At 39.8% G+C, this 16,213-nt stretch overlaps 1 protein-coding gene across 3 annotated transcripts in view; it reads left to right on the top strand.

Moving 5' to 3' along the window:
- The first annotated feature begins 301 nt into the window (after positions 1-301).
- LOC128696806 (RUN and FYVE domain-containing protein 2) overlaps positions 302-16,213 on the top strand; it is a 149,361-nt gene continuing 133,449 nt past the window's right edge. The window contains exons 1-2 of one of the 3 annotated variants that reach the window (XM_070096067.1): positions 302-348; positions 733-1,048. In XM_070096067.1, coding sequence (XP_069952168.1) covers positions 883-1,048 — 166 coding nt within the window. In that variant the 5' untranslated portion in view covers positions 302-348; positions 733-882. Of the gene's footprint in view, positions 349-732; positions 1,049-16,213 lie in introns of those variants that run through there. The other 2 variants (XM_070096068.1, XM_070096064.1) reach the window with 2 other exon arrangements.

Genomic DNA, 16,213 nt, shown 5'->3' on the forward strand with positions numbered 1-16,213 from the left:
TAAACTTATTAAACTAAAAAAATGTATATCTACTGAATTCCTTGTGTTGCTCAGAAAAATAAAATTAGTGATGTTATTCTTCTTCTTCCTTGAATCGAGCCTGAATGACTCCTCCGTGAATATAGTAATAATAATAATAATAATAATAATAATAATAATAATAATAATAATAATAATAATAATAATAATAATAATAATATCTTTATTTACTACATGTACATGTACAAGGTATACAGGCCTAGCTGACATCAGTGACACTATACAAAGCCGCTTGTTATGCTGAGCATTTCGGGCAAATTGGTCAGTTTTGTCCCAGGATGCGACCCACACCAGTCGACTAACGCCCAGGTACCCATTTTACTGATGGGGGAACAGGGACAGGGACAGCAGGTGTCTTATGGAAACACGTCCCTAATGTTTTCCATCCGTACCAGAGGAGATTCGAATAATAATAATATACGTACATTAATTAATGCTTTACACCGAAAGTTGACGAAATTTTATAATGTAATTGATAAAAAAGATCCTGAAAAATATTCGGTTTCAGTATATTCGAGTATATAAATGTCAATGATTATTATTATTATCAAAAAAGAAGCGCTAAACCTACAAGGGTCATAGCGCCGACAGCAGAGGATATACAGTATACACTGGGAGGTGTATGCCTCTCAGCGTATATTTGCCGAGAGTTAATTTTAATCCCTATTTTAAGGATTAAATAATTCTTGTCAGGTGATGAAAAGGATTGCATGATATCACGCCTTAATAACTCGAGTGTAGGCGATAGACGTTTAAAGTCCATTAACCAGCCAAAGAAAGGAAGTGTATTCATTGCATGGCGGATGTGTTAAGTCTCCCGTTTTCTGCAGCTGGTCAGTGATCATGGCTGCCTCAGCTGAGAATGTAAACATAAACACTGACACTCCCCTTTATCAAGATAATGATGCTGAAAGTGAGGACTCTAAATCCCCAGTGTCTGTGCAAAATGGACAGTGGCAAACGTATATGTCAGACAGAACACCACTTGCTCAAAAGAGGACTTGGAAAAGTAAGTACATTAAGCTATATATATTTAGTTAACCTCAGCGAATTGTCTCAGGGTGTGACTTGATGCTGGTGAGGGACTCTGACTTGCACCAGTTACCTTAATATCTTTATTATGTATCTCATACCCATCCTGTTGGTATGAAGTGATATTACAATTACCCCAAAGGAAATTAGTTGCTTCGTCTGTATTTTTTTTGGTGGGGGGGGGGGGGGTTATCCTAGATAATTAACACAAAAGATTTTGGGTCAGGTCGTGCAGCAGACGAGGGCATAGTCACTGGTAGGCGGGATTCCCCAGTGGAAGTAAGTCCTTCCCAAAGAGATGGGTTAGTTGTAGCAGCCGTGAAGAAGGTCTTGTAGATGTCCTCTGAACCAAGATTCCATGATGTTGCAGTGTCTGACAAGTTGTGCAAGAAAGGTATAAAATACCGACAATATGAAAGTTAAGACACATGTGCAACATCTGGATATCTTTATTGTAGACGTTTCGCCATCCAGTGGCTTTATCAATACAGATTCAATACGGATTTTTAACCCGGAGGGTTAACCACCCAGGAAAACCCAAGAAAGTCAGTGTGTCATCAAAGACTGTCTGTCTTATTAGCATTGTGGTGCTTCAATCTTGTTCCCCAGGATGCAACCCACACCAGTCGACTAACACACAGATACCTACTTACTGACAGGTCAACAGGGACAGGGACACTTCTTTTTTATTATAAAAATAATTACTCTCAGTAGGTGGTTGTCAAAAGATTAGAGGCACAGGGTACAAGAACCGCATTGGAAATAAGTCACTTTGTCTGATTTTTTGGGGTTATCCTAGGTAATTTACACTATGTATGATACTTATATGTACCTATGATAAGACATACTTATAATGGGTCCATGGACTGGGCTACAAAGTTTTGATAGCTAAACAAATTACAATGATAATGAATTATTTACATGTTCAATAATAACCCACATGGAGACAGAAACTCGGAAAATTAATTGATTTGTATTTTTCAACTCCCTGCTGGGGTCCTCTTTAGCAGGGGGTTGAAATATACAGATCAATTAATTTTCTGAGTTTCTGTCTCTGTATTGGTTATTAATGAACATTGGGAAGTATTCATTACATTTACTTTAGTTATTCAACTATCTACATGTTTATGTCAGGTTACAATAATGAGTTACTTTGTCAGCATAGTTGCTGATCCTCCTTACATGTGTTTATATAGAAGATCTTTAGGTCTAGTGACTGTATGACGTCACGGGATGCAGCATGAGGGAGTGGGACGCTCTGCCTCGCTCTCACTCCGCGCTTAGACATACAGCAGGCAAGCAGGCAGGCCGGGCCCCATCCCTTACCACAGTCTGACAATATATAGCGTTACCATCCAACAAGTGTGTGTACTTTCAACCATCATATCTCCTTCCGAACCCCCTATGACAACTTATGCAAATATTAATTGTCACAATAATATTAGAGTACAGTCAAACCTCAGTTTTCATATGCCCTAGTTTTCGTACGGTTCAGTTTTCGACTTTTTTCGTCAATTTTGTCCCAGCTTTTGTACATTCGCTCAGTTTTTGTAGTTGAAAATGGTCCATACCAAACTCATCCACCTGCTCACATGACTTGGCCATTGATTTCCCAGAATCAAGCGCTCACACAAAGCATCCCATGCGTTCGTGACTCAATCTGCCTTTGTTTCTTGTTGAGTGAGCATCGCCCCGCATGTTCATCCGAAACATTTTGTAATAATCCATTGTTTTATTATGTGCTTGTTTATTGAGTGCAAATGGTAAATAAGCCACCATGGGACCAGAGAAAGTTCTGAGTGCCAGCCCTCAGTGGCATCATAAGGGGGGGGGGCCACCCCGGGTGACACCATAGAGCCTCTAAAGAAGGTAACACTAATGACCAAAACCATGCTGCACCAACATAAGAGAAAAATCCTTCATTTCTATATAGCCTGATATAGGATTACAGAGTACAAATAGGCCTATATAGGGAAAATCATTGATTTTGATGATGTGATAGATGATTTTGCAGGATCGAAGGCAAGGAAATGAAATATCAGATTCATTGAGATGTTACCTGTACTCAAGGTCAAATCAGAATTAGTGTCTTTCTTTATTTTTCATTTTTTTTTTCATTGTTGAAGATGAATAAATGTAGGATCTGTTGCCTTTACTCAGTGGTATTTGAGTTTGTTTCCTCAATATTACTACGATTATTTTATCATTAATAAAGTTCGGTTTATGGCCTTTAAACATTCTCATTGCTAAACGTTAGTCACTGGACAGGCAGCAGTGACGTTACTGGAGTTTACTTCCCCTATCCCTCAGCCCTTGGATTTCATGGGGGTAACACCAAAGATGCCACCTGAGGTGACACCAACCCTAGCGACGCCTCTGCCAGCCCATGCCAGAATGTGTCCTCGAGAAGGATTTTGAAATGTTTGAGGCTGACCTGACGACCCTAAACCTGTTGTGGAATCTATCGTGTCTGGGGAAGTCCATGGGGTTGGATTTATTTATTTATTTATTTATTGTTATTTGGATATGATACATAGTTGTACAGAGAAATATAGTGATTGGGTGTACATGCCAAAAGCCCCTTGTATGCAGAGCATTATGGGCAGGCTTAAAATTAACTTAAGATTAACTAAGCAATGATATATTCAGTGGTAAAAACTACAGTAAACAAATTACAACATGAAGTACAAATGAGTATTTCAAATAAGTAGCATTAAAGTTGTACAAATTTGTAGCATAACAGGATGTGAGTGACCAGGATGTGGAAGAGTTGGTGGACGACCACAGGAAAGGGCTAACCACTGAAGAGCTGCAAGACCTTCAGCTGGAACAGCAACAGACTGCAGCTGATGAAATTGCTTAAGAGGAGAAGGAAGAGAGGGGAGAATGTGCCTTCTTCAGTGGTTAAGGGCATATGTGCAAAGTAGAATGAGTTGCAAAGTTTTGTGGAGAAATATCACCCCTAACAAAACTGTTGCAAGCCATGTCTGCAACATGTTCAATGACAATGACTTGTCCCATTTTAGGCAGATCTTAGAGATGCCAGAAACAGACCTCTCTGGACAGATTTTTTGTGCAACAGGGGTCCAGTGACTCAAGCTGGTCCTAGTGCCAGTAAAAGACAAAGAAGGGAAGTAACCCCAGATAGAGCCTTGATACCTGAATTCCTTATGGACGGGAATTCCCCTTTCAAACAATAATCTTTCCTCCTCCCTATCCCCTCCTCGCCATCTTTCATATGCCAACAAGAGTCTTCAATAAAGGTAAAAGTGATGTTAAATGTTCATTTATCCATTTTATTAGTCATTTATATTTATTTTTCATTGTTTTCTGTATGTAAAACAATAGCTATTCTGTATAAAATGTATTTTTTGTTAATATTTTTGGGTGTTTGGAACTGATTAATTGGATTTACATTATTTCTTCTGGGAAATATTGCTTCAGTTTTCATACGATTTGGTTTTGTCAGAAATTTTCGAATGGATTAATCACAAAAACCAAAGTTCCACTGCATCTTGTGTGTGGTTCTGAATTATTTATATTACCTTATATATTAGCAAGGTGTGCTTGAATTTAAACTAGTTTAAGTGGTTATGTGTTATTTACAATAGGCAGTCAGGGTATTTTTTCAGAATGGTTGGGAATTTGCCACTGTGGATAATATACTTCGGCATTTCTTGAACATTTGGGAGTGAGTTCTTTCAGAATTTATTAATTTTGTTGCATTCCAGCACATAATGATGCAAGGTGTGACAATTGTCCATCTGGCACAGTTTGCATTTAGTAATGTCTCCATGCAAACTTTGCCAAATGGACTATTGTCACACCTTGCATAAGTGCTGGAAATGCAATGAAATTGTGGAGAACTGGTTAGATAAGTACACTTTCTTGTATAAAACAACATATAGCAATCGGTACTTATCTGTTAACAGCACTATGTCCAGCAGCCTCTCCCTGGCCATCCCTTCAGGGTGCCTTTCCAGATCCCACTGTGGCTGTGGATTAACAAATGGGTTACAAACCAGTTTGCCCCAAAGGAGAATTACCCAGCATTTCACCATCTGAAATGCGTAGTGGTACTCGCTTGGTTTGGGCGTAAAGCCCTCTAAATACATCTTAGAATAGGAGAGCCCTAATCACCTTGTGTCTGCCCAAGTACTGCAGTTCTTTATGGTGATACAAGTGAGAATATACTTTACCTTGCTTGTGTAATGTGAGCTTATGGCATTGACCCTTAAACTTTCTAAATGTAGATCTATGTTTGCACGTGTAGCGCTCCGAATGTAGATCAACATTTTATTTTTCATTCCTATAAGTTGGCACGATAGGCCTGAGTCTCCTAGACACGAGAGAATGGGTCTGCCCCCTAAGTGTGCACAGTATGAAAAAATTTGCTGACGCTGGGGTACTGCGTGGTAGCACCAGTTAGTTTCAGCTCCATCTTGGGTTAAAATCATGGCAAACCCTCGTGATTCACTCATGCCTCGGCGTATTAACACTCTACTATTCTCAGAAAGTGTAACAGAATGCGAGGTTAGTGAATTTGACACTGATATAGCCACTAATGTTCAAGGAATTAGTGAAATTGTTGATGATACTCCAGATGACCTTCAGCCCATCACCTCTGGGGTGGCCAGTGTGGACAGTGTGTCCATACCAGAACCTCAGCCAAGTACCTCTGGAGTTGCTAGTGTTACTATCCAAAGGCAACTCCGCAAGAGGAAATTATCATTTTCCAGGTATTATGGTGATGACTATAGTGAAAGTGATATAAGTGACGATGATGAAATCGATTTTATGCCCATAAAGGATTCATCAAGTGACAGTGATTATCATTATTCCCCAGTGAAACATGCTTTTAGACATCGTAACCTACGTTCAGGCAGTGTGCCATATGTAGTCGATGGCAAGGGTCGCGGCAGGTCACGATCCAAAACCCCAGCTAGTGATAGTGATAGTGATCATGAAGGTGAATATGCTGGGATGGAGGAAGAGGAGGTTGGTGGCATGGTGCCTGGACCTCATGGCGCAGTGGGTGGGCAGACAAAGTACCGCCTGGCACCCTCAAACGTGTTGACTCCACTCCCGTCCCTCCTCCTGCTCCCCCATGCCACAGGTCCATCCTGCACCATGTGACCGCAAATGGAAATGGACAGAAAGTACACCATTTGCCACATCCTTTCAGTTTTGATGCCAGTGGAAGTGGTATCATGCCACACTGTCCCATCACAAATGAGTCTACAGAGTTAGACTATTTTCAGCTATACTTTGATAAACTGATAATGAACCTGATTGTTACCCAGGCCAGCATGTACTACCAGTATACAATGGACCACATAGATGTTTCAGAATCGTCACGACTGCGCAGGTGGAAAGATACAACTGTAGCTGAAATGTATTTATTCCTTGGCACAATCATGCTTATGCCACACACATATAAGAACAATATAGCACACTACTGGTCCACAGACCACTTCATCAGTACTCCAGTATTCCGTGACCTAATCACCTGCAACAGATTCACTCTGTTGCTATGAATGTTGCACTTCTAAGACAGGAATATGCCAAACTGAAATGATCTCCTATACAAAATCAGGGAATTGTTTATGTATCTGAAGCAAAAATTCAGTGCCTACTTTTATCCATTCAAGAATATTGTTGCTGACGAGTCCTTGATTCTGTTCAAGGGACGACTGTCAATCAGACAATATATACCAAGCAAATGTAATCGCTTTGGCATAAAACTCTTTGTAATGTGTGACTGGTCTTGTGTTGGATGTCATTATCTACACAGGGAAAAACACACTCGACGATACCAGGCGCATGTTGGGCATTGCTGATGATGTTGTTCGCAAGATAATGCAGCCATACCTTGGCTGCATACAGCTGGCATACAAGGCCTATGCTTGCTGATTTTCTACGTGTGAACAATACTGATATATGTGGAACAGTGAGAAAAAGTATAGAAAACACATGCCAAGGTTCACTGGAAGTGTAGTGGAAGCATTTCATGCCAATGACATCATGGCACTGATGTGGCATGACAAACGAGACGTGACATTGCTGTCAACCATCCACAGAAACGAGATGGTACAAACAGATAAACTGAGCAAGTACAACAATGAACCTATTGTAAAGCCAGCTGCTGTCATTGACTATACGAGCAATATGCAACTAGTCGACAAGTGTGACATTATGATAGGGTTTGTTGACTGTGTGTGTAGGAGTCACAAGTGGTATATAAAAGTGTTTTTCCACCTTGTAGACATTACAATGCTCAATGCCTTCAACATGTACGAAATAAAGACGGAAGCGACAACGATGTGCGGAATTTACCCTCAATGTCATCAAGCAGATAGCGAAAAAGTATGGTACCACACCTATACCTGTCATTCCACAGCGACCTGTCACCCCACAACAGCGACCTGTCACTCCACAAGAAGAGGGGGAAGTGCCCGACCGAATAATCTCTAACCGTCACTGCCTGATACTATTACCATCTACTCCAAAGAAGAAGTACTCTCAGAAAAAGTGTGTTGTGTGTGCTTACACTACACAGCGACCCCAAGTGCGAAAAGACACACAATTCATATGTCAGCAATGTGGAGTGGCACTCTGTATGAATCCATGCTTCTTGGAGTATCATATTGTGGTGGACTTCTAGAAACATAAATGGGACCTCTAAATACCTTGTAGTATATATTTGTAAACAATAGTATGTGATTGAACCAGGTGTACAAATTCATCTGTCAGTATGAATGTGTGTGTTTGTGACAGTATGATTATTAATTCAGTACCAAACATTTGTCTCAACAAGAATTGGCTATGAAATCAAAAGATCTGCAACAGAACATTATTATCATAACATGAAAACAACAAAAAATAGAAAAGAATTGGAAAAAATGATAAACATTTATTGTTTCTGCAAGCGGCAGTGCTCCATGTTGCCGACACCTCATCATTTAGCAAGAACTTTGTGGGCTTATATCTCGGTAAGTACTGGCCCTAAATTTTTTTTTGTCGTATAATATTTATAAAAATGCGCTCTTCATTTAAATAAAAAAAGAAAATTATTTTTTAAAATATTCGGAACGCTGTGAGAGTGAATGTAGAGCTACGTTTGGACAGTGACTTGAGTGAAGGCTTGAGTGTCTCGAGGAATGTTGCGCTAATGTTCACCGCTACTTCAGGAATGTTCGTTGCAATCACTCGCAATACAGGTTGCACTTCGTCATTCAGTACCATCATTTGTTTATAGTTTCGTGGTATTATCCACAGCAGGGAGAACATGGAGACGCAATAAACTTACGTGATTAGTTCTGCCGTGAATTTCCTGACTCGTATAAGGGAACTAGTCTAACTTTCTTAGTTTCTTGAGATTGTCAGAATCAACAAGAATCAAGAATGCATCGGTCACTACTGTCCCTTTGTCTTAACCTCTCTCATCCGTTCCTTGAAGCAGTCTGAGGCCCACTGCCCTCATCGCCCTCCTGCTCATCGTCCTCATAAAGGATATGCCGAGCTTCAGCCTTGCTAAATATTGCAACAGTATTCAATACAAGAGGGTAGGTTTCTTGTTATTTAGCTATAGACTAGAATTCATAATAGCCTCAACTTGTAGATAAAGTGGGGTGCAGGTTTTCTTTTAATTTTCCTGCTAAGGGGAAAAGAGTAATTATTATTATTTAATTCTCACTGTGTAGTTGATCAAGAACTCTAGCAAGGAGAGGAAGGCATGCCTCGTGACAATATGGTACATACATAAGTTACTCATAAAACTGTTTACAAGGAAGGAAGAGTCCACCAGCCCCTTCCAGGAGGGCTAAGTCCCCCAGAAGGCTAAGGGGCTGAGAGATACCTCCTTTACTGGAGAAAATTCTCCAGTAAAGGGGGTATCTCCATTGTAGAATTTTCCCCAGTGGGAGTATTCTCCAGTAAAGGGTCACTTTGCCAGATGGACAATAGTCCATTTGGCAAAGTGACTTGCGGCAGTGGATTCAAGTTTGAAAACATAAGGTTTAAAAAGGACATTGGGAGGTTTTGTATGTGAGGGGCTTGGACATTTAGCAGGCATATGTGAGCATGTTAGATAGGAGTGAGTGTAGACAAATGGTTTTTATGGCTTAATGTGCTGTTGCAATGTGAGCAAGGTAACATTTATGAAAGGATTCAAGGAAACCAGTTAGCCAGACTTGAATCCGGGAGGTGGGAAGTACATGGTGGGGATATGGCAGTTTGGAGGGGAAGCTGAACTGTAGTATCAGCATGCCACTGGCAAGACAGTGATGTAGTGAGTGATGGTGAAAGTGTTTCTTCTTTTTCAGGTTACCTCCACCTTGGTTGGAGATGACCGTTGTTGAAAAAAAATAGGGAAATACTGGTTTGGCAGCAGAGTTATAGATGAATCAGACAAACTCCCAGGTAGCATTATTGAGGCAAGAATTTTGAGTATAGTGGAACCTCAGCTCCCTACTCAAACAAAGCTCGGTATTCAACCAAACAAACACGACCTGCCAGAACTTCGCTGTAAACTATTTCATGTTTCCTCACATTTTTTTTATATGTATAAATAAGTCACCATGGGGCCTACGAAGATTAGTGATAACAGCCAAACAAAACGAAAATTGGTTGGGAAAAATTCATTCAATACTCGAATGGATCGGCACTCAAACAGCCTTCTGGAATAAATAAAGTTCGAGTACCGAGGTTCCGCTGTAGTTTAAAGTGTATGTTGGATGGGTACACGAGTGGATGTGAGTTGGACTTGCCCAGCATGGACCAGTAAGCCTCCTGCAGTGTTTATTATTCTTGTGTTTGTGATCCAAGGAATTTGACATATCTTCCCATTCCTTGGATCAAGTTTGATGGTCTCCTGTTTCTATGGGTTTGGTGGCAGGTTCTTTATGTTCAAGATTACGCTCAGTTTTCTTAGAGGTTTCTGTTCCTCCTGGTGGTGATCACAAGTATTCATCCCTGTCAGTTTCAACAGCTGTTTTTTTTCTTAAGTGTAGGCTTAGTCCAGCCTACACTTCTCTTGATAGGGGTATCTTGGTGTGTATACACTTTAGTGTGCCAAAGCATCGATATCAGTGGGTAATAGTTATTTTTATGGTATAGGTAAAAAAAGTTGCTGATACCAGCTGATACTTTTACAATATTAATATTGTAATAAAGTTGGTAGAATTACCGACAATATGTAAAGTAAAAGGACACAAGTGCAACTACGTAATGTGACATTTTATTGTGGCAACGTTTCGCTCTCAAGGAGCTTTATCAAGCCGTTACAAACAGTACATGGACACAGAGGGTATATATAGGCTCAGAGCGAGGTGCAATACTGGTGGTAGTAGTAGTAGCAGTAGTAGTAGTAATACAATATGTTAGAACAATTAACTTGCACATGAGTAAACGATATAAAAGCTAACATATTGTATTACTACTACTACTGCTACTACTACTACCACTAGTATTGCACCTCGCTCTGAGCCTATATATATACCCTCTGTGTCCATGTACTGTTTGTAGCGGCTTGATAAAGCTCCTTGAGAGCGAAACGTTGCTACAATAAAATGTCACATTAGTTGCACTTGTGTCCTTTTACTTAACACAATATTAATATTATTACACATGCTTAAAAATAGTATAATTAACATTTTACCTCCTGATTGTGAGGGTTATTCACATTCACACACATACATGAACACAGTACATATATTAGTTATTATTATGCAAATATCGCCAGTGAAGATGTCCTTTGGGATCGTACTTGCTTGGACATCCTCCTCTTTTCTGCAATTTTGTAAGGTCCCGATGATGTGTTAATTGCAACACGAAAGGCCTAGAGCTTACATTTTATTCAGCTGTTGTTCCACTCGCCTAGCAAACATGTAGGTACCAGGGTATTAGTTGACTGGTGTGGGTCACATCCTGGGGAACAAGCTTGAGGACCCCAATGGAAATGAGATAGATAGTCCCTCGATGATGCACTGGCTTTCTTGGGTTATCCTGGGTGGCTAACCCTTCGGAGTTAAAATTTTGAACAAAATCTTATCCCTTATCAGCCCATTCCTAGCATGTCTTCTGTTCTACCTAATGACTGCAAGAAATTGCCCATTAAGCTATCAGAACTGTGCTATAAAGCTCTCAGAAAATGGTAATTCGGCCAGTTTTATGCAAAAGTCAGCAGATTCCAGTTTGAAGACTGTCCAAAATAAACACTACAGTGGACCCCCGACATTCGATGGCATCGACATCCGATAAATGTGACATTTGATGCATTTTAACGCAAAAATTTCGCCTTGACATTCGATGGAAAACCCGACATTTGATACGATTCATACGAGACGTGTCCACATGTAGCCTGAACTGCCCCGTGTGTGCCAGTGTTTACAAGCCAGCCAGTGTGCGTGCGTCTAAGGATGCATTCAGTACATTCCGTATTATCACTGTTTTTGGTGCTTCTTTCTGCAAAATAAGTAACCATGGGCCCCAAAAAAGCTTCTAGTGCCAACCCTTCGAGAAAAAAGGTGCTAATGACTATTGAAATGAAGAAAGAGATAATTGCAAAGTACGAAAGTTGAGTGCGTGTGTCGGAGCTGGCCAGGTTGTATAGTAAACCCCAATCAACCATCTCTACTATAGTGAGCAGGAAAATGGCAATCAAGGAAGCTGTTCTTGCAAAAGGTGCAACTTTGTTTTCGAAACAGAGATCGCTAGTGTTAGAAGATGTTGAGAGACTGTTATTGGTGTGGATAAATGAGAAACAGATAGCAGGAGATAGCATCTCTCAAGCGATCATTTGTGTAAAGGCTAGGCAGTTGCATGATGATTTGGTAAAGAAATTGCCTGCAACTAGTGGTGATGTGAGTGAATTAAGGCCAGCAAAAGTTGGTTTGAAAGATTTAACCCTTTGACTGTTGCAACCCCCAATCCTGAGGTGTCTCCTGGTGTCGCAAAATTTAAAAAAAAAAAAAAATTATTTTTTCTTATGAAATGATAGAGAATCTTTTCCCGATTGTAATGACACCAAAAAAAACGAAATTTGATGGAAAACTGACGGAATTATGCTCTCGCGAAGTTAGCGACCTCGGCGCTGTTTACAAATCGGCAATTTCGCCCACTTTGAGCCCTATTTTCGGCTAATTCCATTGTTCCAGTCGCCCAAACTCATAGCTATTTCTTTAGAACTCCATTTTTTCTATCGATTGAGTACAAGAAACTGCCCATTTACCGATTTCAACTACCTAATGTGGTCAGAAATTTGCAATTTGGCCAATTTCACGAAAACTAAAAAATATGACAATTTCAAAATAAGGTCCAGAATGAACAATGCAGACATTCCTGGCTCTAAAATAACATTTTCTTTGCTCATCAGTCATGTCTCCAGGCCCCTCTGATATTACTCTTGCTTTCTATTTTGAATTTTTATTCAAACAAAAAATAGAAGACTTACTATTATGCAGACTACTGCAATACTGTAATAATTGTATACATAAATAACATCAACCCATTCATGACTGCATATTAGAATGGCTAGTTGGACATTTATTGGATAATGGCATCATTTGTTTACTTTTGAACATTGGCAAAAATCAAACATTTCCCCTACTTTGAGCTCCATTTCTAGGTTCTTTTTAAAGTAAAATCAATCAAAATAACCTATATTTCTATAATATGTTTTCCATTCTATCAAATGAGACCAAGAAAACGAGAATACATCCATAAATACTATACGAAAATAGACCACAAAGTCGGCATTTTAATTAAAAAAAACGGTCGGAGTTTTTTTTTTTTTCTCATTATGCACTGCGTGCTCCAGGATTTTTTTTATATGGTGCACACTGACCACACAGACCCATTCTCTCACATATGGGCCTATCAGCTTTCTCCTGCTTGATTTGAAGCCGCTAGAATTTATGAGTATATATACGTCAAACACAATACCTCGTAAGACGTATATATACGGCCGTGACAGTCAAAGGGTTAAGAATCGTAGTGGCATACACAGTGTGGTAAGGCATGGTGAGGCTGCCAGTTCGGACCACAAAGTGGCTGAAAAATATCTGCATGAATTCAAGGAGTACATAGAGGCTGAAGGATTGAAACCTGAACAAGTGTTTAATTGTGACGAAACAGGCCTGTTTTGGAAGAAATTGCCAAGCAGGACCTACATTACTCAGGAGGAAAAGGCACTCCCAGGACATAAGCCTATACTCTTCTGATGTGTGCCAATGCTAGTGGTGATTGCAAAGTGAAGCCTTTATTGGTGTATCACCCAGCAACTCCCAGAGCATTCAGGCAAAAGAATATCCTCAAGGCTAATTTGTGTGTGTTGTGGAGGGCAAACAGTAAGGCATGGGTCACTAGGGACTTTTTCTATGACTGGTTACACCATCATTTGCCCCCACTGTGAAGAATTACCTAATTGAAAAGAAATTAGACCTTAAGTGCCTCCTGGTATTAGACAATGCCCCTGGTCATCCTACAGACTTGGCAGAGCGACTTTCTGGGGACATGAGCTTCATTAAGGTCAAGTTTTTGCCTTCTAATACCACTCCTCTCCTGCAGCCCATGGACCAGCAGGTCATTTCCAACTTCAAGAAACTGTACACAAAAGCTATGTTTCAAAAGTGCTTTGTAGTGACCACAGAAACTCAACTGACTCTAAAAGAGTTTTGGAAGGATCACTTTAATATCCTCAGTTGTATAAACCTTATAGGTAAGGCTTGGGAGGAAGTGACTAAGAGGACCTTGAACTCTGCTTGGAAAAAACTGTGGCCAGAATGTGTAGACAAAAGGGATTTTGAAGGGTTTGAGGCTAACCCTGAGAATCCTATGCCAGTTGAGGAATCCATTGTCACATTGGGGAAGTCCTTGGGGTTGGAGGTTAGTGGGGAGGATGTGGAAGAGTTGGTGGAGGACAATGACGAACTAACCACTGATGAGCTGCTAGATCATCTTCAACAGCAAGAGGCCAGACCTGAGGAAACTGCTTCAGAGGAGGGGATAGAGAAATTGAAGAAGTTGCGTACTTCAAAGATTAAGGAAATGTGTGCAAAGTGGCTTGAAGTGCAAACCTTTTTTGATGAAAATCACCCTGACACAGCTACTGCAAGCCATGTTGGCAACCTGTACACTGACAATGTTGTGAACCACTTTAGGAAAGTCATAAAGGAACGAGAGGTACAGGCCTCTATGGACAGATATGTTGTGTGACAGAAGTCCAGTGACTCTCAAGCTGGTCCTAGTGGCATTAAAAGAAGAAAGGAAGTAACCCCAGAAAAGGACTTGCTACCTCAAGTCCTAATGGAAGGGGATTCCCCTTCTAAACACTAACACCATCCACACTCCCCTCCTCCCATCCCATCAATCATCACCAGATCTTCATTAAAGGTAAGTGTCAATTATTCTATTGTTATTAATCTACTGTTATTGTTGTTATTGTAATTATTCTATTGCATTAAACTTAATATTTCATGTGGTAATTTTTTTTTTTCATACTTTTGGGTGTCTTGGACGGATTAATTTGATTTCCATTATTTCTTATGGGGAAAATTAATTCGACTCAATATTTTTGACATTCGATGAGCTCTCAGGAACGGATTAATATCGAATGTCGAGGGTCCACTGTATATTCATTTCAGCCACTAAAGCAACCTTTCCTTTGTTCATTAATCACATCACAGGCCTCTCCTGTATACTGTAATGCTCTTCATTTTGAATTCATCATCGCACAAAAAAGTTTTACCCTATACAAGTTAACCATTCTTATCTTGTCTAGATTTAAGTAGTTATTATGTATGTACTAGGATTATTGAGCCTGAAATGCCCCGGCATGATAGTGGCTTTCTTTGTACTTAGCAAACCAAAATTGTAATTACACATTGTAACCTTTACAAAGAAATAAAATATTTAGTCTTTATATCTAAGATAATAACATACAGTGGAACCTTGGTTTTCGTCATTAATTCGTTCCAGAAAGTCTGACGAAAACCGAATTTGACGAAAACTGAAGCAATATTTCCCATAAGAAATACGTAATGTAAATCCAATTAATTGATTCTAGGCACCCAAAAGTATTAACAAAAAATACATTTTATAGAGAATAACTATACATGTAGTTTTACATACAGAAAACAACAAGAAATAAGTATAAAGGACTAATGGAATGGATAAATGAACATTTAACATCACTTTTACCATTATTGAAGACTTGTTGGCATATGGAAGACGGCGAGGAGGGGAGAGGGAGGAGCAGTTATCTCTACCACAATCACTACCACCCTCTACCACCATCACTACCACCCTCTACCACAATCACTTCCGCCCTCCACCTTTGTAGAAGGTGGTAGCGATATTTCTCCACAAAACTTTGCAATTCATTTCACTTTCGTACTTTGCTACAAGTTCTTGAATTCTATCGTGTTTCTCGCCTTCTTTATCAAAGGGCTGGCACTCGGAACTTTTTCTGGCCCCCATGGTGGCTTATTTAGCAGTCACACTCAATAAACAAGCACAAAAAACAATGGATTATTACGAAATGTTTCAGATGAATGCGCAGGGTAATGCTCACTTGACAAGAAACAAAGCCACACTGACTCAGAATGCTTGGGATGCTTTGTGTGGGCATAGGTGGACACATTCGGTACGGCAGACCACTGTCCGCTCGACAAAAATCGAGGTGATGAACGAAAACTGGGACAAAATTTTGACGAAAAAAATTTTCAAAAACCAAATTCGACAAAAATCAGGGCAAACGAAAACCGAGGTTCCACTGTATAGCCAAGAATGATTGAGCATGGTTAGGGCATCTCAGTATTTGAAGCAGACTTAGTTAAAACCCTTAAACAGATTGAAGGGAGGTAGGGGGACCCTAGCCTTCTTCAAGATAATTGCCAAAAATTGAATATTGTTCCCTGTATGAAACCTAGTTCAAGTTATTTCTAGTTTCTGTTGTACTAGTATGTCTTTTGTTTTATTAATTGGTACACTGTACCAAGAAACAGTCAATAAAACAATAAAAATTACCTTTAGAAAACACTTCAAACTCAGTATTTTAAACCCCCACACAAGGTCAGAGGTTTGCTTTTCCCATCATGTACTGCATTGGAGCAGGATTTTTTTTTTTTTATATTATCTGCAT

This window comes from Cherax quadricarinatus, chromosome 52 (genome assembly GCF_038502225.1).
Source record: "Cherax quadricarinatus isolate ZL_2023a chromosome 52, ASM3850222v1, whole genome shotgun sequence".
In the NCBI taxonomy this organism is placed as follows: Eukaryota; Metazoa; Arthropoda; class Malacostraca; order Decapoda; family Parastacidae; genus Cherax; species Cherax quadricarinatus.